General features: G+C 32.4%; 1 protein-coding gene across 1 annotated transcript; it reads right to left on the minus strand.

Annotated features, from left to right (window-relative positions):
• Positions 1-794: 794 nt before the first annotated feature.
• Positions 795-26,378, minus strand: LOC123692910 (cyclin-G-associated kinase). The gene is made up of 20 exons (XM_045637775.1): positions 26,077-26,378; positions 20,900-21,304; positions 19,888-19,985; positions 18,709-18,934; positions 18,252-18,407; positions 10,498-10,705; positions 10,136-10,253; positions 9,567-9,785; positions 8,945-9,108; positions 8,768-8,851; positions 8,581-8,686; positions 8,013-8,170; positions 6,615-6,823; positions 6,163-6,201; positions 5,325-5,662; positions 4,881-5,031; positions 4,324-4,624; positions 3,567-3,762; positions 2,962-3,123; positions 795-2,493 (listed from the first exon to the last, which is right to left on the minus strand). The coding sequence occupies exons 1-20, from the start codon at positions 26,207-26,209 to the stop codon at positions 2,383-2,385; spliced, it is 3,582 nt and encodes a 1,193-aa protein (XP_045493731.1). The 5' UTR covers positions 26,210-26,378; the 3' UTR covers positions 795-2,382.
• Positions 26,379-26,481: the final 103 nt, after the last annotated feature.

Raw genomic sequence — 26,481 nt, forward strand, 5'->3', positions numbered from 1 at the left:
ATCTAATTTTCTTCTTAATCCAATCTTACTATTGATGTATGTAGGTACGATTGATAAACGACACCTTTAAATGAGATAATTAATGAGAATCGTTGTTGAGGAAAATACTTAAATTGTATTTTAATTCTATACTAATTTATACTAATGACTACTATTACCATTAGTTGAATCAACGAGAAACAATTATAACACGATAACAATAACGATAACAATTATCTTAATATATATAAATCTCGTGTCACAATGTTTGTCCTCAATGGACTCCTAAACTACTTAACCGATTACTACAAAATTTGCACACCATGTGCAGCTAGATCCAACTTGAGAGATAGGATAGTTTAAATCTCAAATTGTTTTAGATAAAGCGGGCGAAGCCGCGGGCGGTAAGCTAGTATTATATAGGTATTCCTTTTTATTGGCGTATTGTTTCATTAAAGTTAAATAAAAATATTGTAATACAAATAGCTGTAAGGAATCTATGTATGTAAAAATAAATAAATAAACACGATTGAAAAGCAGAATAGCAAAAATTACAATGGCTATTCAGTTTCGCTTCGATGCAGACTACCAAGTCTGTCAAACAAGTATGAAGCAAACCAATTGAGCCACAACTGAAGCCATTTTAAGTTATCAGACTTGGAACCCAGACCCCAGTGTTTCTTTTCCACAATATTATTTTACAAAGGCAAGCAAAAATGTATATCTTTTTGACATTTTATTTTTATTTAGTCGATAGAGCTATAAATCTTAAGCACAAGACTCAAGAGGATTGGATCATCAATAAAACAATAAAATATATTTGCCATTTTATTTTCGAACAACTTTGTTTTATATACTCGATTCAAGCAAATTATACACAGATTGGATACACGTCACGTGTGTCCGCGGCCTTATACCTTGATATATAATTACATTGTAGGCCATCACAAGCATCTATAAGAATACTAACGCTAGGAAAAATTGCACTGGTTTCAATAAGCGGACTGTAAGAAATAAATATTAATAAATTGCATTAGGTATCGTAAATGCAACAATTTTGCCTTTCAAAATATACATTTTATTTTTCGTTCATAAATAAGTTATTTTCGTTATACTCGGGTTATTTCTAAGAAGCTTGAAATATCGACAAAATTATATTCATCTAAGGACGAGACAACGGAATGTATAAAATTCTCCCACTATAAGCTCAATGACGTTTAAATATTTTCAACCACCAAAACTGTTCACCATTTTATTATTTGGATTAACATAATACTTATTCCATCACGCGCACTTAACACTAACAATGAGAAAATATAACTTCTACAATACGCTATACGTGAGAAAAATTATTTTTAATATGTACTTGTATTTATAACGATCTACTCTATCTAATAAACGAATTTCGAATACAAGAAAAAACACGACTATAACATTTAAGTTACTTAATATTTTACATAAGTACCAGTTCAGACTTTGTCTAGAAGAATTATAAAATTTTAAACTAATTTAAAAAATACATAGAATTTTATCCCCGCAAAATATATGTAAATAATTCAAAGCTATATTTATCTAACTATACATAAACGCGTTCGTGAAATTATTATCAAGAATTTTTGCAATATAATTTTTAATACTTTGCACTAAAGAAAATAAAAATTATGAATGCTAGATTTTTTTTTTCTATTTTTAAATTTAATTTAATTAATTGAAAAGCGAATTAACGTTATGTACAATACTCTGTTTAAATTCTGGGACGTTTGCCTATCGATCATTTTATTTTTCTATTTCAACTAGTTCATAATTACGTATTAAAATCTATAAATGTTGAGTATATTATTTATTCGTCTAGCAAAAATTATACTAAGCATTAATTTTGTTAACTGCCACAAATAAAAATAAATAAGACAGCCCGTTGATGATGATAATAAAAAAAAACTTAAGAGGGTACTTTACAAAAATGAGACAATTCTGTATTCATACGTTATTTAAGCACATCTTCAACACATATTGAAATAAATAAAAAGTGCTGTTCTTTATTTTCGTGTTCAATAAATAATAATTTTGTGTACTATCTTCGACTACCGTCATTTATAATTAAGTAAAAATGTAAGTACTCTCTAAAAAGAAAATACGAAGTTGACAACTAAATTGAGTTGTTTTCTCTTCGATCCTAGCTCTTACATCGTAAGAACGCCGATTTGAAAGAGTATTAAATGATATAAATTATATTTAACCAACATAAAAAAAAAATATAAGAATGCATAAGAGTCGAGCGCTTTTTTTAGAACTAAAGAATATAATTTCCGTGGTATAAATAATGTAGTATTCCTAAAATAAAACGAAATATTTGTATCGAAAGATCTGGAAGTTACGCTCAAGATCACTTCGATATCTTTTGAATTAAGATTGGAATAAGTTTTGTTGCTTAGCGTCATTCTCGAATTCGCTCCATGCGTTATTAAGTTCCATGAATATCATTTTAGCTATGTTCTCGTTCTCTGTTCCCATTTGCTGAAAAGAAAAAAGTAAAATTATAAAGAAATTCTTGGCAAATGGTAATACTAAGCACAGGAATATCTAATACCTGTATGTTTCATTTCAAAATACGATTTATTTACTTCCTAATATATAATCTGTTATGCATAATAACTTTTACATCAATTTTTGTACGCCGCTTTATTGGCCTCGGTTGCTCTTACGAGCGCCATTCATTATATGTCTAGTGTCTACTCCGCGACTGTCAGGCGAAATGCAGACGAAAAAGTTTGAGACGATACGTAATAAAAATTTAATAAATAAAACATTTAAAGTTCCATACAACTTTGGAGTGAAACTTCTTTAGAGAAAAATTTCAAGGACATGGCAAGACCGTCACGTCATGGAATAACGCGGCCATTTTAGTATCTTTGAATCTTGCCAAAGAGGTTTCACTTCTGACACCTGTGCGTGTCACACATTTCTTTTTTTTATTCGCCTCACCTTGTCGGGATGCACGGCGAGGCATGCGCGGCGGTAGTTGCGCTTGACGTCCTGCGCCGACACCAGCTGCGCCATGTCGCAGCGCGCCCAGCGACAATCCGCCCATACAACTGTGTGCAGCGAGCACAGTAACGCACGGATGTTGGCTTTCTTGCCCTCCGTCTGAAGAACATTTTAACGTGTTATTGAAGTGGAACTTCTTTATGGGGAAAAAAAATTAGTGTAACATTTTTTTCGTTACGCGTGACATTTTTCCGTTACGCGCCATCTTTTTCTTATCCCTACCACCCGTATTTCTGTAGTAAATTATTTTTTGAAAAATAAGGTCATAAAGAAGTTTCACTTCTTACGCACACATTCTTTTTATGTACAATGCGATCAAATAAGAATAAATTTGCACTGAAAAGTATAGAACTGCCACCACTTTTTGAGGCAGAAACGTACAAAGCATTTTGAATCTTATGTTTGTAAACATAAAGTTGCTACAAAGATGGCAAACTTGCTAAAGACTGAACGAAACTAAATACTGTAACAACTAAATGCAGAATATAAATATTATGTTTTATATCACCCCATATACTATACTGCAGAGCAAAACCCCTTACCCAGTCATGAATCTTCAGTTTATCCGGGTCCATTTCTTTAACCATCTCTTCCTTCCTCATAGCGTTCATTGTCTTCGGTCCAGTTTCACGCTTCGCAAAGTCGTAGCCTTGACTACCGAGGAGATCGCCGAACACGTCCATTGGCTTCTTGACTTTTTCCTCGCCGGGAGCTTTTGGCGGGTCGAAGTGGCTGCGGCTGCAAGAATTGAAACATTGTAACATCATTGGTCAAATTTAAGATGGAGGAAGTTGCTTAAATGGTGCCATATTACAAGTCTATATAACTGCGTTAAAAACAACCGACTTCAAACTTGCACTTGCAACATTTACAAATACAGACAAAAATGCTCATAAAATAAAAACTACTGGGCCAATCCGAATAAAATTTTTATGGGACCAATTCGACACCATCCCGCATCGAACAAAAAAAGAATCATGTAAATCGGTTCAGAAACCTCGCAGTAATCGGTGTACATACATAAAAAAAAACATACCGGCCGAATTGATAACCTCCTCCTTTTTTTGAAGTCGGTTAAAAACTATAGATAATACATACAAGACATCGTGTGTAAGTAATTTTTTTTCACAATCAAAAGTTAAGCAACTGTGCAGTTCTAACAATAAGAAAAATATGCAATTTTATGCCCGCCGTTACAAGGTTACGTTGCTGAATTTTTATGACGTGTCAAGTGTCGCCTATTAAAATGACTCTAATGATACGAACTACATATTTTCGGAAGGATGAAATGAATCTTACCTATAATCAGGTTGTTGTGGTGTTTGCGCTCGATGCGAAGGTGTATGTGCTGGGGAAGCTCTTGGCGTAGTAATCGGTGTTGCGCCAACATTGGCCGCAAACGCACCAACACTCGCGTTACTTGGCGGCACAGTGGGGATCACATTGGGGCCAACGTTGGCCGATGTGAGAGGTACATTTGGTGCTTGGCCAATGTTGCTAGAATTAGAACCAGTATTCAATCCCGTTCCCAATGAACCAAGATCAGCGAATGGATCCTGACGTGCTTGAGCCTTTTCGAGTGGTACGCTTTGTGATCGACCTGTGTAACAAAGCAATAATTCCTAAGTACAAATTATCTAGTAAAAATAAAAAAATGATCATCATGGAGAATTAAAGGATTTGGTCAAGTTAATTTGAGTTTCCAATACAAAGTTTTTGCTGCACAATTTATTTTAATCAAAATTTGTATGTGTATCAATTCAACAATGTAATGGAGCATCATTCAAGTACGAAACTTAATAGAAAAAAAAATCATAATTATTTCCCTAAATTAAAATTTTCTTTTTTGAACTCACCTTCCTCTTTAATCAATTGAGGAGTCAACAGTGGTTCCTGTTTAGGCAGAGGATCGTTCAAACCGAACGGGTCGAAGTTAATATCGCTGGAGTTAGCTGCGGCTGCTGTAGGCGGTGGTGGGAGGTCGCCGAATATGTTCTCAGAGAAAGGCTGGAAATATTAACACGAACATGATTAACAAATTCAAATTGCCTTAAATGCTAAATTTAGTAACATAGATGGTAGGTGCAAGTTAAAAAAATTATTTTAAACCTCGTAATTTGAGTGTACAAATATATTGAAGTACAAACGAAACACAAATCTATTTCAATCAACATAAAGTATGCAATTGAACTTAGGTAACAAGAAAATTCTAGTGAACTTAAGCAATCTTGGGTGAATATTTTTTTAACATACTTTGTTAATGTAAGAGAACGTACCAAAATTTGTCGGAATCAACTTACCGCTGGATTATCCTCAACTTTCTTGCTCAGGAAGTCGCCAAACGATTCATCCGCCGGTTTCTCCATCATGCCAAAGAAGTCGAACGAGTCTTCGGTCTTCAGTTTGGGTTTTGCTTCCTCTTGCGGTTTGCTTAAGTTCAGGAAATCAGCTGTATCCGTCGTGTCAGTAGGAATAGTGGGATTGGTAGGAACTGTGGGATTGGCAGTAAGAGTGGGATTGGCAGAAAGAGTGGGATTGGTAGTAATTGTGGATACTTTTGGTGGAGGAGGACGTTGTGGGGACGGTGGGGCTGGACGGTGGGGACGTTTTTCTTCGCGTGGTGGATAATCTGCTGTTACTGGGAGTTAGAAATATAATAAGTTTGGTGTTCGTAAATTTGTGCTAAAATTGATTTGCAGAAATTTGTTTTATATCTAATTTTACGAGAGAAAGCAAGAATTTTACATATGTGATCAATTTATAATGGTTCTTACTACTTTAGGACATTCTTTTTAAAGTTTTATCTTTTTGGGTATTGTCATAGAATAAATACTGTTACGTAATCGAAATTATTCCTAATTATAAAATGTAAGCACATCAATTTGACATTATTCTTTACTAAATATATAAAAGCATGATTTTTTCCCAGATAAGCATTTACGCACATGATACTATGTCTATAAAATAGAAGGAGAAAGAAAAACGATTTATTAATAATGTTTTAAAAATCATAAGTTGTGCTTCATGAGGCTAACATTTGAACTTAATTTGTGCATGAAATTAAATGTAGAATTATATAGAAACTGCCAATGAAGTTTTAAACACATGCACACTAAAATGCCTATTGCATTAACATACTTGTTGGTGGAACTGGGGGCGGGTTCCTTCGGAGATTAGCTGCGTAATACATTTCAATTTATTTCTTATGTCTATAGCCATAAGGTCTACTTATTCTTATTTAACTTATATATTATGTCGCACGAAACTTTAATCTATAGTAAAAATATAAAGAGTTCTGATTGTAGGTTTATTACGAATCAAAAGCTGCTCGATCTATTTTTAAAAATTTGGTACTTGTTCGACTTTTGAAGGTTTCGCATTGAGACAGTAGGTAAGAATAATTACAATTATTCTTACTGTCTCAATTAAATATTTTTTTTTGTAAAATATTTTTTCATGAATTACGAATTTCTTAACGTTACCATATCCTTAGGTTCAAAATGGCACAGACAAATACGTTTGCCAGAATACACCATAATTTAATATTCTATTCAGTTTTATACCAAAAACACATAAAAAAAAACACTCACCAAAGTTATCCACCGTTTCATCTCTCTCCAATGTAGTAGAGAACAGAACATCAGGTGTCCGTATGGCAAAGGAATGGTCCTCCTCCCATACGTCACTGCGCGGTTTGCGCCGTTCCCCGTTCTGCACCACGAGGCTTATCACCACTGACACGTTTGATGAAAAGTGCTCGTTCATCGGTGATGTCTCGTCTATACCGTCTATTTCTGATCTGTAAGTTTGTTTGCGTGAGTCTGGTGTTTTGATTTTAATATTTTGTTTTTTAAATTGATGTTAAAGAGTTTAGTAGTTCTAAATTTAAAACTTATATAAAAAATATACTAGTAGAGCCTATTACAGTATTAATATTTGGACGGATTTGGATTTGGATTTATGAATATTTGATAAAAACCCATGGAGGGTTGTCGCGTAAAAACCACAGGACAGTTCTTTGGCATATTACTATAATATATGATGTTACATATGTATTTTGTAAAATTAAATTGAAAAACTGACATGATTAAAAAGAGCAACTATGGAGTATCTTGCCGGTTCTTCTCCGTAGATACTGCTTTCCGAATCTGTGGTAAATGTTAAAAATATGTACCTAATGACGTTTCAAAAGTGCTTCTAGAAGAAGTCTAATTGAATAAATAAATGTTTGAGTTTGAGTTTGATGTATTGTAGAAGTGATCGGCATACGAGCAACGAAATGTTAGAGGAATCATTTTTTTTTTCTTACATTTGTTGTGTTATTGATTCTGAATATTTTTTTAATAAGTTGCTATTTTATTTAAAAAGTTATTTATGAAAATAGTGTTTGAAATATGTGACTGAAATCTTTTGTTTGTAAGATTTGTGAAGCAGAAAATGTATATTTGATAAGACATTACAAATGCTTTATTACTTCTGTAATCTTCGATTAATGTTGCTAGAATAATTACAATCGGCCGCCTGGCGCACGTGGTAAGCTAGTACTAGCACGTCCCCTTTGAGTTAATTAGTGTAGTATCACAATATACAGTTGTTTCATCATCATCAGCCCATATACGTTCCCACTGCTGGGACACGGGCCTCCTATGAGGGTACAGGCCATAATCCACCACGCTGGCCAAGTGCGGGTTGGCATATACAGTTGTTTATGTGTGTGTTTTTACGAGAATCATAAGGGTATTATTACAATTGACAGAAAACCTTACGATTCTCGTAAACACGCTTGCTTGTGTGCGTAAGTCATTTCGAACGTGTTGTATGAAGTTTCCTACTGGTTGTATCTGTATATACTGTGTTAGTATGAGCACTACGGCATATGGTATGTTAAAAATATGTAATGACGATTCGACAGTGCTTCTAAAAGATGTCTAATTGAATAAATAAATGTTTGAGTTTGAGTTGAGTGTATGTTTATCAGTCACACTCGCCTGGTGAACTTGATGGCGTGTTGGTCGTACGCCAGGAAGCCAGTATGGAAGGACACCGAGAGCATCGGCACGCGCTGCAGGCGGCCGAGCTGCTGGCGCGCGTGGTACGCTACCACTAGCACGTCGCCAGTTACGGTCGAGTCTAGCGGGAGAGTTACCTGCGATGATGGAAACGAATCTTAAAGAAAGTACGTTACAAATAAAAACGCGCGTGGTACGCCACTACTAGCACGTCGCCAGTTACGGTCGAGTCTAGCGGGAGAGTTACCTGCGATGATGGAAGCGGAACTCTTATGTAAAGTAACATTAATTGTGTTACAAAATAAAAACACCACAAAACCAAAAATACGATGCAAAAACATATTATAAAGAAGTCACGATGTCCAAATCACGTTGTGCTGTACGTTCTTTAAGCCCCGCCCCTTTAGCATTATCTTATGTTTGCCATTTATGAGCACACTATCCGTAGATCACTATCCATACTTTTTTAACTTAACGCTACGCTTTATGACACCAAACACTACAAGACTTTATTAATTATAAAACTTGGCTATAAATCGTTACATACCTTTCCTTCTGTCATATTGTAAAGGTGTAAACTCTCATAGCTCCGTAACGGGGGAGATATTATTCTATCTTCGTTGAACACTTCTAGGTACGGTCGGCAACCATCTCTGCGAATTTAATTTATATAATAAATTGATTTTCTAGTTCTAGATTAGAGAAATAATATGTGATATTTTAAAGAAAATTACCTTGCTTTTGTAAATAATGGCACTGGCTGTATCGTAAGCGATACTAAGGAAACAGGTCGGAAGTGAGGTAACACTGGTTCAGGTCTGAAATAAAAAAGTTAGTTTACCAACATACATGGATAACATACGGATAAATAACTTAATAATGAACATGTATTTCATTTTCTAATTGCTTACCTGACAATATTATGTAAATAATATAAATATCTCAATTGGCTCGGTGTCATATTGATAGGTGTACGTTTCACAGCGAATATTTGAAGGGCGTCTTCAGGTACGGTTACCAATTTCGCGTATAACAATAACCCACATAATAACATAGCAGATCGAGATTTTCCATCCTGAAAAAAAAAACACGTTGTAAAACTTCGTTCAACCTCTATCTTAAGCTTTTCTAAGTAAACACAATTTTTAGCTTGATGGAAGATGCTGACAGATATCTTTCTGCAATGAAAGTCCTTTGAAAATCGATCCTGATTAGCCAGAACAAACCCGGCACATATACAAGCATGATATTTTATCTTATGTAATCGCTACATAGTATAAAACAAAGTCACTTTCTCTGTCCCTATATACCTATGTCCCTTTGTATGCTTAAATCTTTAAAACTATGCAACGGATTTTGATGCGGTTTTTTTATTAATAGATAGAGTGATTCAAGAGTATATAATTTATTAGGTTTTAGACAATGCGGGCGAAGCCGCGGGCGGTAAGCTAGTCTGTATATATACTTTAATTTGATAAACAGTGTCAGTAACAACTAACGAGGTACTCATGGAAACTATTATTATGTACTTACCGGACAGGCGATAACGAGTGCGCTCTTATCATCCCTTCCCAAGTATTGATACATATGCTGTAATAGCGAGTAGTAAGGAGCTAGTAATGGTGCTCTATGCTCTTCGCTCGGCCATACTGATGTATCGGTAACGAGTTGCCGTCTTGGGAAACGAGCTTTTGCATCGTGCACTGTGTACACGCAGTACTTGCCGCCCGGGTGATGGCTCTCGAGGTATAGCTAAAAAAATGGTAAGAAAAAGTCATAATATAATACTGTAGATTCGTATAATAAACAATAAGGCTCTCGATTATGCTCAAAAAATGTCCGAAGGAAAACTCTGCCTACATGTGTATTAGGCAGAGTTTTTTAATGAAAGATTTAATTTTAATTTTACTACCGCGTAATAAGGTGTAAATTTCAATGAACATTTTATACAATTCCTCTCGGATATTTTTGGACGAACTGTCTATAGTAGTAAGTAGAAGACCTTGCTTTTGTTTCTAGTTAGTAGTTAGGCTTTACGTATACAATTGCGAGTCTCCAAATTAATTTAACATTTACCGTCACAGAACAATATTTTTACTTACCCGTACATCCTCAATATGGTTGGTCTTGTAAGCGCTCTCCAGTAAGTCTGATGGGTACGACATCACAATAACACGACTAGTTATATAGCTTATATCTAAATCGGCTCGAGCTATTGATCTGAAATACAAAAAACATACACATATAGTTTTTAAGTTTCAATTTAAATACGAATCAAATTAAAATTTTACAAGATTGAAAATTTATCTAACATTTTAAGTTAAAAACAGTACATAACAAATATGTAACAAATAATAATAATTTCTTAAAACCAAGTTAAGCATAGCAAGAAGTATAACCATAAAAAATAATACCATTGAACCATAAATGGCCTTATGAACATAATTATTTTCAACCAACTCACTGCTGCACAGTCTGCATGACCTTCGACGAGGTATCCTTCAAGTTCTTCAAGAAGCTGCCAGCGCCATCTTTGATCGAGGAGAACAGTCCCCCCGAGGGGGGTTGTGCGGCGTAGTGGGGCGCGGCGGGGGGGCGCGCGGGGGGCGGGGGGCGAGCCGGCTCCGGGGGGCGGGACACTTCGGGGATCGTTGGGCCGTTGTCTTTGACTCCTGCAATGGAGGTGAACAGTATTAGTTGTGATTAAAGATTTTAACGGATTCATTATATTATTATCCCGAAGTTTCGCACACTTTGCAGCGAGCGTTGTCACGGGAAGACTAAGATGTTATGTTGACGTATACGAGAGTGTAATACTCGCGTAAAATCAAACAAGAAAATACTATTAGTATTGGCTTGTGTTTGTAGTTACATGGCTTGTCTTTACAGAGATAAAGCCTCGTAATCATGGTCCTATAAAATGGTGAATCATGTGGAGAGAACATGTGGAGGTGTTGCAGTCATACATGCAACTGGAACCACTGCGTATTGCATAGTTGACAAATGTTGACCATATGAATACTTTATAGTGGTGGGTCTACATTGTTAACAATCATCAGGTTCGTGGGTCGTCCGAATTGAAACCAATAGTCTGTAATAGTCCTTGATCTGCCAATGGTAAATATATTTTGCGAAAGAAGTATGTTGTTTGGAAGTAGCATACGAGCATTGATTTTGACTGACATTTAGGAGACATGTTCTGTAAGGATTGTGTGAAGTAGTATTTCATGAGAAATTTCGTTTAATTTTAATTGTCTCATAAAAACCTGCAATGAGAGATATGTTGTAAAATATCTATAAACGATGTCAAATGTAGGTGTACCTATTTATAATGATAAAATGTATTTTCGTTGTTGGGAACATTTGCTGATATATTTGTTTAATCATTATCAATAAAGTAATATAAAAGAAAATGTAATCGTGTTGAGTTTGTAATGCAGCTCAGAAAATTACATATTGCATAGTATACAAAAATTGCGATGACTAAATCTCATACAAAAAAATTAAAGGATACATTTTTTTATAATCAACTCATAGGGAAACCTCTGTTGACAGAACACTGCATGAGCTGCGATTACAATGTGTAGTGAATTGTGAATTACCACCTCAATATAGTTGATTCACTTATATCTATGTCTTAAAACTACGTCCAATAAAACTATGTCATTATTTTACATATTTATTGATAATTTAAATACCTTACAAAGTTCAAATCACTTACATTACTAATAGTAACAAAAATATTGCTCATCTATCAACTACGTAACAAAATTTAAATTTTAAATAAATATTTTAGATTAGAGAATCATAAGTTATATTATTGCAAATGTTAAGTTATTTGTACGAAAATTTCAAATTTTGAGCCTTACAACGGTTTTTCGCATATAAGCAAACCACATTTTTCAGTCCTCTATTTAACTACAAATGTAATTATTTTAGACAATTTATCATGTTTTATAATAACGAGTAAATTGTGAGCAAACAATCTAATCATACCTACTCGAAATGTTTAATGTATAGAATATTAAAAGCTCTCATAGTTTTACATTAATTCAGAAACATGATACATAGTCTCTGCGATTAGAGCATATTCATTAATTTCACTTAATTTATGTACTATCACAAATATATCAAATTTATTATTGTATCATATTATGAAACTAAAATATGTAATAATGGAATGAAAACCTCTTTTAATAAGAACAATTCCAAGAATAACAGCTGCCTAAGAAACGAATAAGCACATATAAAAAGGTATATTAGTAATAATACAAATTCAGTGCTTTTATTAATAAATTAAAAATTAAAATTAAAAAGGAATATGTCCTAGTCCCGTGACGTTCAATAAAACGTTCTATTAAAGTCAGGCTCGTGAATGTTATAATATGTATAAACACAAAATTATAAATACGTTAATATACGATAAATAATATGTGATGTTGGAAATCCTATTCTATATTTTATCTTATTCGTTAATAAAATAATAAAAATTATAAACTAAATGGAATGATCACACGATGGTAACACACTATTGTACGAAGTGTACAATATTATTAATTATTGTTAAGTACTGTAGAAAGTAATGGTAAAATAGGATATTGTTAAAATTTAATAAAAAATAAAATTTTAAATTATTTGGACAGTCGTTCAACAGCGTTCGTTATTTGGTACATTTTGCAATTGTACTTAACCGAATTTATTTTACTCCATCAAATAGTTGCAGTTTTTATTGTATAGCTTGTAATAGAAGAAAACGAAAGAAATTCCTGTGGCGCTCAACACTTAGCACCGATATTATCCAAAATAATCTTGCATAAAAATATGTATTCACTTAATTTCTAACAAATAAAGATGAACAACAAAACAACACACGATTAATTCACAGCACGAAAAATAATCACTCAATTAAATTCCTTATTTAAAAAAAAAACACGAAAACAAAATATTCTTAGAGCTAGCGCGCAAGAGCAACTTTTGTCTTCGCAACTATTTTCTCTCCCATCAACTCTATGGGCTAGTATGAAAGTGCGCGCACGTAGCGACGCAACTCCCCATAGAGTTGATGGGAGAGACAAAATAGTTGCGGAAACAAAAGTTGCTCTTGCGCGCTAGCTCTTAATATACATATGGAATTTTTTTGGAAAGTTTTCTATTTTATAACAACAAGGTTACAATACTGATCGACTTATATGTTATGATATAAAAGTATATCATATAATACTTAAGTTGGAATGATTAACATTATTGTCTTATTACTCTATTAAATTACAATGAATTTAATGTCATTTGAGCTTTGCGTTTCCATTAATTTAAAAATATTAAGAAGTACCAATCAAACGTTAGCACTTCACAATAATAAAATAGTATTTTCGTCAATATTACAAATATATTACTTATACATTTAGCTAACAAATTAATAAAAACAATAAAATCATATTAAGTGAAATAAAAATACTTTTAAATGAAAAAGCTTCAAATGTCTATATAGGTAACTACACATACTCATGTAATTGGTCAAAATAATATAGTCATCGTAAAAATTAATTATTATTCAAAAACTGATTTAAGCGATCTTTTAAATGTATTTTTTAAGGTTTTTTTTATACGCGATTAAAGGTTCATTTAAAAATAGTTGAGCAATTTAGCTACCTACTAGATCATTGCACATTGCTCTTATGTTTTAGCAAATATAGTTGAGAAACATCACCAATGCTTGCTTCTTTTGCAATTTCAGATTTCAATATTCCTATATTTTGATGGTGTGGATATTCAATACTTAATTAAAATTTCAATACACTGCGTGTATTTCCCAACAATATTTGCCCTAAAAAACACAATCAAAACTATATAAAAAAAAACTAATAAATGAAAACAATACTCATCATTGCGAGCATGTCCGTAATCTAGCAAGCGGTCAAGTGCGAGCGGCGCGGGACGCATGCGTAGACGAGGTCATTTAAACGAGAAAGCAATCGGGCACCCGAAAAAGTTGAAAACACCTAAAATGAAAAGAAAACGTGATACATATGGATACAGTATCGTGGCGCACGATCAAAAAGTCTCGTCAATAGCTTAAATAACCTCATAATAATAATTTGATACCACATAACTCTTTATATGTCTTGTATTATCATCTGTAAACCTTTGTAACAACATTTCTTGCAAATTTATAATATGTCTTGATATAGTTATTGCAGAGGCTGTACATAAATGTTGCCGTATATATAAAGGAAAGTATGATTTCGAGACTTTTTGATAAGCAGGCAACAAACATGCAATAAATGAGCTTATCTCTAACAAAACAGAAGAAGCTGACACTAAGAGATACATGCAAAGGAAGGTAGAACAAAAATTATTGTAGGTTTCAAGAGTCTAGTGAAAATAGCTTCTAATATAAAATACATAAAGTTGAGAATTGGTTATTTTCATATTTTTATAATATTTAGTTTATTCTATAAAAATCGATAAACAAGAAACTACAGTTTCTGATGTACAAATATCATTTACAATTCAGATAGTTGTCGGGAATATCTAATGATTGTCTCCAGCTTGCATAACTTATTTTTCATTTATTTGATGAAAAATACATTCCTATATATTTAAGGAAATCGGTACAATGCAAGCAAGACGACAGGGAATAACTATTTTATAAATTTCCTTATACAGGGTTACTTGTAAAACACCAGCAACCTCGCAGGACAAGATAGCTAACATCATAAGCAACAACATTTGTTCTACGACTTTTGGCAGAACACAATAAATTATTTTTAAATGATTTTTGAAACTTTTATTGTACTCTCCTAACATTTGTAAGTCTATGTTCTATTCATTATCGGATGGACGACGCGGCGCCCCCTTCCCCCTCTCGTTCGCTTCTTGTTTACGTAATTCTTGGGAGGCGTAGAGTTTATAATATTCAAACGGCAAATTAAATGAATATTTATTTTTGTATGAAAATAAAATCTAACAAATTATCAAAAGTCGTAGAACAAATGTTGTTGCTTATGATGTTAGCTATCTTGTCCTGCGAGGTTGCCGGTGTTTTACAAGTAACCCTGTATTATAATAACATCTAATAATAATAATTAAAGGGGATTATATTTTACACCTGCTTTTAGCACTTAATTTTCATAATCTATTGAGATGTTAATCGATTTTATACTGCGAAATATAGAAAGAGTGCTGTACCTACTATATAAGCTAACGCTAACAACTTTTAAGAAACACCAAACAGTGAAATGCAGAAAGCACAGTAAATTTTATCTTCTAATCAGACATATGTGCTTTGATCAACAAGTAAATTGTAATGAATCTAATGATGACCTCTAATTGAGTTCTTTTCTTTGTGCTCTTAGATTACTCTGGTACTAATAATGGTAAATACTCGAGTACTTTTTAACAAAATAATATTTTTTATCGTTTCTTAGATATTAAGTTTACCAGCGTAGTAAAGTGAAGTGCATATATTAGTCACCCATGCTTAGGTTATATTAATAGTGTTGCCTTTAGCGAAATGTTTGTATGTCATAAGGTACATAATATATTTCCTTTGGCTTTAATAAACTTATACTAATTTTTAATTACAATTTTAAATGAATTATATTAAAGATGGTTACAATTATAACATGACTAAGTGTTCAAAAAATTATTTTACACCAAGTCATAATATATTTATATAGTATGTTTATATGAAATAAATGTATAATGTGAAAACAGAACTAAAAGTTAACTTACGACATACATACATGAACAGAAGTTATTACCAATAACAATAGCACTATCATAGTGAAAGATTGCAAAGAACAAACAAAAACAATGACACTTAACACTTAAAACCAAAGCATTGTTCCTGTAAAGGTGTTACTATCAATGCTTGTGTTTCTTGAGAAATATTACGATTCTATCTGCTTTATATAATGAATTTAGCCATAAAGCGTTAGTAATACATTTAGGAAAGTGTTAGTGATAAACATAAACTGATATATTTTACCCTCATCCTCGTGAACCGCCCAATCACTTGTAAGTATTCCTGCTATGAAGTATTTATGTTTAAAATAAAAAACAAAGCTAATGATTACAACATTTTCATTTATTTCTCTTTAAACACAATATGTGATTAAATAAAATATATGAAATAGAACATTGTTCATGACTATATGACCGCTCGCATGTGATGAAGTGACATTATTATTTGTGATTATATTTTTTACATATCATGTTAATGTTAAAGATAAGATGAAGAGAGAAGCTATGTTTATTTTAATCTGCCAAAGAACATAGACAAAGAATAATATTTTCTACAGCATATTTCTGCCCACATTTTATGGAAGCAGAGCTTTAGCATTAACATAATTTGTCTCCACCTAATAGCGAACACTTGTACCAAATTACGTATTTATATTGTCCAAAATTTGGTTAAGACACTGGTGTTTACTTATATATGACACCGAAAGTATACATATAAAATTTTTGGTGCGATTTTATCAAGCCACCGTATGTTAGTGCAAAATGCAAGTTTCTTATAATTATAGGTAACCAAATGTTAAATAATTTAAAATCACGATGTTAATAACCATACCACGGTCACAATATTAGTATATTAGGTTCCAATTTAGGCCAATATTCGTTAATAATGTATAATTTTAGTTAAGCAACTTAAAATTCTAATAGTATTTAGACATCGATTTCTAATATACAGAATTATTCGTTGAGAGTAGACGTAGTATTACTAAAACAGATATAAGGCACGATTAGGATCCTACTATATGTATAGTCTACTAGTATGTACCGTTCTTACGCTTTGAGCGCTGGACGGATTTACATGAAATTCTATACATAAGTACCTAGATGAAAAGATTAAAAAAAAACACTTTTCTAGGAGATGTAACGTTATTTTCGATAACTAAGATATGATGACATGATGTGCAAGTGGATGAATATACGAGCCGAAACACACGTCATACACGTATAAGAACTTAATACATTTTAGATATGGACATTATGACGTCACTAACTCATCAAAAGTAATTTTTTCCGGCATTTCATCTAAAAATTATGATAATGTTTATATTTTACGTGCTCTATCTAAAACTGTTTGTTTGGAAATCTGCCAGGTCAAGTGTCATGGAAAATGAAATTTATGTCCCTTCTCGAATAAATCCGTATAAATCAGGCCGTTTTTTTTTGCTCTATCTTTACAAGTAAAAATGGTAATAAAAACTAATATTGTGACTAGTATGATTTATATACAAATATAATAAATAATTATGTTTAATAATAGAAAAGTGTTACTCTATCCCCTATGGAAATTATATATTAGAATCAAATTAAATGATGGAATGCATTAATATGTCTAGGCACATAATGACTTTCTAAGTAGAAACAATGTCTTATATTATAAAAAATAGGTTTTATAATTATACCTATAATATTATAGCATTTATAATTCAATGGCTTTTGGGAATTAACTATACGCAGGAATGTACAAAGCTTTGGAAAGTGCGATGTGTTCAAAATATTAAAATATATTTTGTATTAGTATAATAAGTAAATTTTTAAAGATTTTATCTAATTTTTAACTTGCTATAATCCCAGCATGAAATTCGTATTTAAGACTGCGTTTTAAGTTAAATATGGTAATCGAGCTATAAATATATTTTGAAAAATACATTTTTTATTATTTAAAGCTCATTTATACCAATATAATTATAATAATGATTATTTAGCCTTATATTGCACTTGTGACAATTGTTTATAAACTATACCTACTTAATAATGTTATTGAAAAAATTATATAATATGGTAGCTAATTTAAACACATTTATAATGTAAAAAAATATATATGTAAAAGTCAAATAAATGCTATACTACCTTTTTTCGTTCGACGAACAATGTCATTATTCTTACCTTTGGCGATGTTTTGTTTTGTCGAAAAAACATTGGAATGTAAAGACATCTCACAATAATTTACCGTCAAATAAACCTCTATGAAACTATTCAATTGAAACAAAACGAAATTGAAAAAATAAATTTGAGTGTAAAAAGTCAAAAAATACTTGACCATTTTTAGCTCGATAAATGCAAAATAATAAACCGCCGTTTATATACGAATCGACCGCGTCAAAATTAAAAATAAAAAACGCATTATTTCGTTCGCGATTGGTAGCGCGTCGCGTGTTTAAGATATGGTAGTGTAATATTTACTTGACTTCTTATTACCTGGCGAGCTAGTGGCCACAGATTGTTCAACTTTTTTACGCTCAAATTTGAGTGGTTGCTTCATATTGACGTTTTGTGTCTCCGCTATGGCCGCCAGCCGCTCCAACACGCCGCTGATCGACATCCGCATCTCGGGGTTCACTGTCAGACAACCACCTAACAACAAATAATACGAGGTTTTAGTGCGAGGTTTCACATAAATAATGTTTTATTTATTTTTATTAATTTTTTTTTTATGTGACTTGAGGGTAGTTAAGCTATCAAAAAAATTACGGAACGGAATCCACATACAATATGAATAGATTTATTTTAAACCGAAAAACAAATAATGAAAATCCTAAATAAGATTGAATTTAAATATGCTTTTGTAATAACTGTCAAATTTGATAAAAAAAAATCTAAAACAACATCCCAATCGAACAATAACCATCATCGATCTAAATCACCGCACACTTACTTATTATTTCATGGAAACATTTGTAGCGCTGATCATTTGGGTTCAAAGTGTAATTGCCGTTCAGTATAGCTAATTTGGCAGAGTCCTCGAACGGGTGTTGCATGTAACACAGAGTGTATAGAATACACCCGAGCGCCCAGATATCGACCGCATGATCTATCTTTCTATTGTCCCATGTGTCCAACATCTCTGGCGCTCTGTACATCGGCGTTGTGAATTGGGCCAACTGAAATGTGAAAAGGAATTTAATTAAAAACTAGCTCTTTTTTAATTAATGATATACTAAAACCTTCCATAAGTAGTACGATATCGATTTGTAAAAAAATAATGAATATTGGTGCAGTAGTTTCTGAGGTTTTTTCGCGAGCCGCAGACGCGGCGGAGAATTTTGTACAATAATATGAATATGATAATTGTGGCGTTAGTATATACCTTAAGAGTCAAGGTAAGTTTAAGACAATGGTCGGAAAACGAAGAGCTAAGCAAAAGGTGGCAAAAGTAAGGTCAGTCTATTGATTGTGTTCGATTATTTATCTGAAAACCTTTTATTTTGGAGACACATTAAAATTAAATCTTTACTACTTTTTTTTTACTACTCTCCACCGGGAATCGAATCCAGGACACCTTGGTTCTACGCTCACGCGTTAACCACTTTGCCGATCAGCCGATGTACTGGATGCGGCTACAAAAATAATGTGGGACGCTTCACGATTTCGCGTGTCCTGATATCCGTCCGTCGCATGGATCCTGTGATCCAGCAATGTTAATATTGTTTTTAATTTGAAATTTGTCGACGACATGTAGTTCGGAACTGTGCCCAAATTATAGCAGTTAACTCACCGCCAATTCCATGGAATATACATAATTGGCAAAATATTTAAGTAGGTGCTTTATGAGTAACGCCCACAAGGGTGGTTGTGCATTTTGGAAAAAAAAATCAATTTACCGTTCATTATGATGTAAATAAAACACAATTTGTTAGACTAGCAACTAATCCATAAGAAATGTACATTATAATGAGCAATATATTTAATTGCAACAAATGATAGTATAATTAATCCATTTTTACATGAACATACTGTATTACTAGCTGTATTCTGTTTTTATTACAATTTACGAAAGTAGTTATGAGCATATATTTATTTACACAGTAAAAAAAGTATAATGTTTCCTACTTACATTTTCTTCTAGCATGTTCCTTTGGTTTGCACTCCATGAGGGGTTGGGAGTATATACCTCAGTTGTTGCAGAACCAAAATCACATAATTTTATTGTACCTAAAACATTGCTCATTAAAAATGACATCCTCAGCATTTAAGGACGAATCGAATCTTTAGAAGTGTTTAGAGAATTTTGGAATGTTTCTTTCTCTTAGAGGAAACAAAGCTTTTACCAAAGCTCTAATTAAAAAATTCTATGCATCATAAGTGATAACTGATAGTGATAAGTGATAACAGAAATAAAATCGTATTTTTTATGATCCTAGGTAGCATAGTAGGAGAATAAAAAAAACGATTTGATTTCCAAATTAAAGCAAAATTTTCATGAACCAAACATTCCAAAAGCAATAATAATACTTGATATATTTAATAACAATATTGGCGACTGATTGGCGCAATGAGTAGTGACCCAGACTATTGCGTCAAATTGCGTCGAATCCAATCCCGCAATTGTACAGATCGTAATATATTTTAAAACTCTTCAAATATAAGTTTTATAATACAATAAGTTAGGTACATTATCCTATCCTACTAATATTATAAATGCGAAAGTTTATATGGATGTATGGATGTTTGTTACTCTTTCACGTAAAAACTACTGAACCGATTACAATGAAATTTAGCACACATATAGAGGGTAACTTGGATTAACACATAGGATAGTTTTTATCCCGGAAATCCCACGGGAACGGGAAATATGCGGGTTTTCCTTTGCAAACACGGGCGAAGCCGCGGGCGGAAATCTAGTTAAAGTATAAATTATTAACCATCAGGTCCACCAAGCAGGACCAAGCAGGTCAGGCCCGGCTTCGCCCGTGATACATGTTTTCGTTTTCTGCATTCATACCATACTATACTCGTACTTCAAGGAACATTACAAAAAAAGAATGAACGAAATCGGTTTAGCCATTCTCGAGTTTTGCGCAAACATAGTAATTCTAATTTAGGGTAAACAAAAAATGTGATACTACCTTCGTTAGATATAAGAAAATTTTCTAATTTGAGATCACGGTGAGCTATCGGCGGCACTTGGACGTGCATGTGTTGCACAGCCTTACAAGCTTGATAGAACACTCTCACTATTGTCGGCAACGGGAACGCCTGCCCTCTATTCTGTAAAGCCTCCATAAGACTGCCTCCACTACATAGGTCTGTTAGCAACAAATATTCACTCATCCCATGAGTTGTTTTCGTTTTATCAATAAATGAGGCAGCAATATATTTAATTATATTCGGGTGTCCGGAGAGCTTCTTTAGTAAACTAATTTCTTGTATAATATTTTTATTAGCCTGCTCATCAGCTGCCATTAGCCTTTTTAAGGCATATTCCGTTCCAGATGCGACATCTTGTGCTACAAATACAAATGCGAAACCGCCTGCAAGAAAGCGAGAAATTATAATTAATTATTGTTTCAGGCTAAAGGCTTCACCTCAATTACTAAAAATAGTTGTCCTATTGCATATAAATGAGTGCTATTTATAAAACACATGTACACAATTTTATCATTATTTACAGTCAGTGTATTGTTGGGAGTAACAAATATTGTCACTCTATTAATGCAATGCTATTGGATTTTTCTATCATTTTTCTCCCTCCTCCTCATTTTTCTAATGTTTAACCCTTAACTAGAGTCGTGGGTCCAATGGACCCAGGTTGAGTTTTTAAAGTCTCGTTTACTCCACGGCACTTACCGCAGAACCTCCCAATGCTCAGTACCTTCCTGTAGTACGCCGGAGAGTATCCTGTGAGACAGATGTGTTCGGCTCGGTACTCCTTAGGTAGGTACTGACCTTTACAGGGGTCCACTGGACCCACGACTATAGATACGTAACTTTTTTATTTTCGTTATTAAATTTATTATTGTATTTTTTTTTAGTTTTTCGCTATGTCGAATCCCAGAAGTGTACATGTTGATAACGAAGAGATGTTAGAACAATGGTTAAATGAAGAATTGCTAAGAAATGATGAAGACTCCGATGAAAACTCAACACCTACCCGTATTGCAGAAACTAGATCAGATAATGAGTTTTCCGATGATGATGTAGATTTTGTTGTCGAGAGAGAACATGACGCGAGCTCTGAAATATCTAATTGTGAAAGTTCTGATCATTTGTGCACTAAATGCAGGGAGCCCATATGCATGACTTGAGCAAATATAATTTGTAAATCTTGCATGTAATTAGGGATTGCTATTTTCTTAATATAAGAGTTTTTAGTTTGTTTTTGTTTTTTCTAGGAAGCAACATACTTTTTTTAGTTAGATAAAAAAATTTTGATTTAAAAAAAATAAAAATTTTGTTGAGATTTACAATTTTTGTAAGACGCCTTTTTGTTGTGTAAGAAAACAACGACTGATTTTATAAGTGAAATTATGTTAAGTAAATAAAAGTTCTAATTGTTGATTTTTATAATATGTATTCTTTATAAACTAAAATATCATATTTTATTTAAATTTACCTAAAAAAATGCATAAATAAGTAATTATGACCATTTCAAAATACATGGGTCTAATGGACCCACGACTATACATACGTAACAATGTTTCACGACTCTAGTTAAGGGTTAAAAATACAATTTTGTTTAAAAAATATACTATATCTCAGTCACAGATTATCATCAATCACCAATACTCAGGTGAAGTATTTTATAGTTTTTTTTTAATAAGCACTTCTAGTTTGGATAATTAACAAAATACACCTATAATTGACTTTTAATAATTCAATATCATCATACTTAAAAATTAACTGAGTATTTAATGATCTTCAAAGGTAAACATTTAATAATTACCACACAATTTGTTGAAAATATTCTATATCTTATAATATGCAAAGTAAAATTAAAGTTGTTGCATGATCAACATAGCCTTTAAACTTTTCTGTTATTAACCTTTTATTTCAGCTGAAATGCTGTATAAATAAAAAAAATAAAAAACAGAATAAATGACAAGGCCAGATAGTTATGACCCTGCATTTTCTGCTCATATAGAAAAAAATTGAGCAGTAGGTGAGGATAACTATTTTTTATTTAATTCGTCAACTTACCGTTAACCTAAAAAGGGATGATTGAAATCATGAACTATAATATTTTCTGATTTTATTACATGTTTCAAAAGTATTCAAAAGTGACTGACTAACAGATAAATCAACACAAAGCTACATAGGATAAAATCGGTATGCAGATAGCTTCTATGATGCAGGCATCCACTAAGAAAATACTTTGATAAATTCTACCCCCAAGGTGATAGAATAGGTGTTGAAAGTTTGTACCATGAAAAATTTAATTGTTTAATTCATGTGACCCATTAATTTATAATGTTCCAATATGAGTTCATAATAAAATACAAAATAAACATAAATATACATTTATATAGTACATATTAAGTAAGTCATTTTGACTTGAATTTAAAGAAGAGTAAATTGATTAAATTCTTCATTGTATATTTATAGTTTAAACCCTTTATAATACATATTTATTTCAATCAATAAAAACTGATTGGAAACCTTCCAAGTGCTATTTATGCATGCTTAACTCTTTTTTACAAAATCCATTAGGATGTGAAAGTATTATGAATTAAGGAATGAATATAAATTACTCATAATTAAAATTAAACAATATGGTACTTTCAAATGCTCTTCAAAAATAATTTTAAAATAATCATAGGTACCTACTTTATAAAATATTATTAATTGTATTATAAAACCACAAATTTCTATTCTTTATGTATTAACTACCTATAATGTAAAAGGTAATGTGTGTCATTTGAAAATCAGTAAGCTAAGAAAATGTACAACTTACAGGTGACACACCAAAGAACATTGGTGTAAGAACTTATAGTGACAAATATACCTACATCAATGAAGTACCTAACAAATAACAATATCAAATCAATTTCGTTGGAATGTTTTTTGTTAGACAATGAACCCGCCGCCCCCTAATGTACGTACATCTTGAGTGTCTCGATTAGAACATGAATAAAAATATATTCCTAATAGGTAGTTATAAAAGCTATTTTAAGACATTGAGCTACATATATGGAGCAGACACCACGAACAAAATCTGTGCGCCAAGCGCGGCGGCGCGGGGCGCGCGAATGACGGCTAGACAGTCATAGATTATGCGATGTCACTGACTCACCGCTATAGCGGCGACACTTTGTTTCATTCTGTCTATTTTATTGGGTGCCACTGATTACATGCACGTTGACTTGAAATTTTCTTTGTACTTACTTAATATTTATTTTAGGTATAAACTGACTTTACTACGCGGGGCTAACTATATCTGGCATATAATATAGGATGATGTAAATAGTGACGTCATATGGAATAATTTAATTTTTTTCGTGTTTTAGGTTCAGTCAGGGAAGTTTTATTCCTTACAAATTGAGCCTTTTTTAGAAAAAAAATAATTTTTCCCTTTCTTCACGGCCCAGACATGGAAACCTTGAATAGAAAAAATATTAATTACTTATCTCTGAACTAGCAGTCCGCCCCGGCTTCGCCCGTGGCACATATTTCGCAATAAAAAGTAGCCTATGTTCTTTCTCAGGGTCTTAAGATTGTCTGTGCCAAAGGAGAATGCCCATGAAAGTATGGACCACAGTACAGTGTTGCGTCAATGCCAGAGTGGTTTTGGAGGGTTCTTCGATATTCAAAAGATTTTTACCAATTGATTTTTTTGTGATAAAAACAGGGGTTTTCAAGATATTGAGAAAAATGTGAAATAACCTCAAAACTTAAATAACCCCAATTTAGTTAGGTTTATGTGTGATTTAGGTAACATTTTATCGTCCATAGGTTATTTTTCGATTAACATATTTAATCTATGCGTAGAGCTTATGCTTTCAGACAAAGTCTATCTGTTCATCGGCTAGTGTAGGTAGGCACCAGAAATCTTCCGGGACGGATTTCAAGAAAACCTAAATATATACTTAAAAAATGCCAATTGAGTTTTTATTCGGTTTACATGTTGTTGTTGTTGTTATTGTTTGAATCATTTTTTCACTACATATTCGAAGAAAGAAACAAATAAGAAATAACTGGTTACCTACCAAGCTATGTCATAATAATATTTTTTTTTATATATACATATTTATATTATTTTACTTCACTATCTTTGTTAAAACAACCTATAAAGTATAAACAATACCTTAAAGAGTGATTTTATGTTAATTGATTTTTTTTTATAATTCAATGAAAACAATAATCGATATTAATACATTTAGCTATTTACCATAGTAAATGTAATAAGTTACCGCTTGGTTACCGTGGTAACCTGTAATGGACACTAATTAATCTATAATAATGGATCTAAACAATTACATGTCTTATTAGATTTTACAAAACATTCCCTGTTCAAAATATATTTTCCGATGGTAAGAAGGCCTCTAAATTGCCGAGATTTTTTTTTAATAGTATTGTTGTCTTGATGCATGAGAAAAACCAGTACCAAAAATGGGCATTCTCCTTTCATCAAAATCGGTCCAGTAGTTTATGAGCCTATTAATTACAATCAAACAAACAAACAAAGTTTTCCTCTTTATAATATTAGTGCAGATAAATAAATAATAATTCAATTATACGTTCAAGTCAGTAGCTTATACAATATCAATTAAAAACTTGATTAAAATCAATTAACAAAAAAAATTGGTGATTGAGTAATTGATTTTCATATTTCATGATTTCACCTTTTTTCAATTAACAACCAGTCTATGCTTTTCTAAATATGTAAAATTATTATTTTAAACTATAAAAATATACGCCAGCAAATATTACTAACAACACTTATTTCATGCCCAATGTCATATCTTAAATTTTTAATCTATGACAAAATGTCGCCCGCCAAAAATTTTGCTCTCACTAAGTTTTAAAAATTATTATCTAGTTACTTACTGATGAAAAGTTATTCCTTTGCACTTTTCCGTATTCTTTGTATTATTTGTGCAATATCGTAACACACACGTAGACATATTTGATGCGTTTCACTTTAAAACAAATAAAAAATGAGCGTGACGTTCGCGCCAATGAGCGGAGCAAGCGACTGAGTGCAGTTACGCCAGATGACGTATGTTGAGCGGAACATATGTGATGTAGGCGGTATCGTCTCCATGTTAATATTATCTCAATGTTTTAAGATTGATATATGACTTACCCTCTGCTATAACTTTTTTGACCCTAAGTTTCATATTTCCGATTTCGACAAATTGACCAACAAAATCATTATCACTGCCCCCGTTGGCACTTCCAGAGCTGAAGTACCCCATTGCAGATTTGAACACACTCATTTTTGCTTATTACTTCGAAACATTAAAACAACATAAAAATAAAAACAATAATGTTAACACTTGTACATGGCCCTATCCATTTTATAATTTGCGAAAAGATAGTGATTGAAAAGAAAATTTAATAGAATGGCAGATTGGCAGACAGATACGACAAACGACATACGTCACTCCACTGAATGCCGATTGCTGACACTATAGTGATGCTCTAGAGACGTAGAGTATGTTTTTTATTCCATCGGTCTATCGAAATCGATAATATCGTTTTATAAATT

Source organism: Colias croceus, chromosome 6, assembly GCF_905220415.1.
Source record: "Colias croceus chromosome 6, ilColCroc2.1".
Lineage (NCBI taxonomy): Eukaryota > Metazoa > Arthropoda > Insecta > Lepidoptera > Pieridae > Colias > Colias croceus.

Excerpts from the sequence above, each read along its gene's own strand:
- LOC123692910 (XM_045637775.1), bottom strand. The coding sequence starts at position 26,209 with ATGAGTGTGTTCAAATCTGCAATGGGGTACTTCAGCTCTGGAAGTGCC. Across the intron at positions 18,935-19,887 it reads GGAACATGCTAGAAGAAAAT|TTGGCCCAATTCACAACGCC; the intron begins GTAAGTAGGAAA and ends TTCACATTTCAG. Across the intron at positions 2,494-2,961 it reads TCGCCGTGCATCCCGACAAG|CAAATGGGAACAGAGAACGA; the intron begins GTGAGGCGAATA and ends TTTTCTTTTCAG.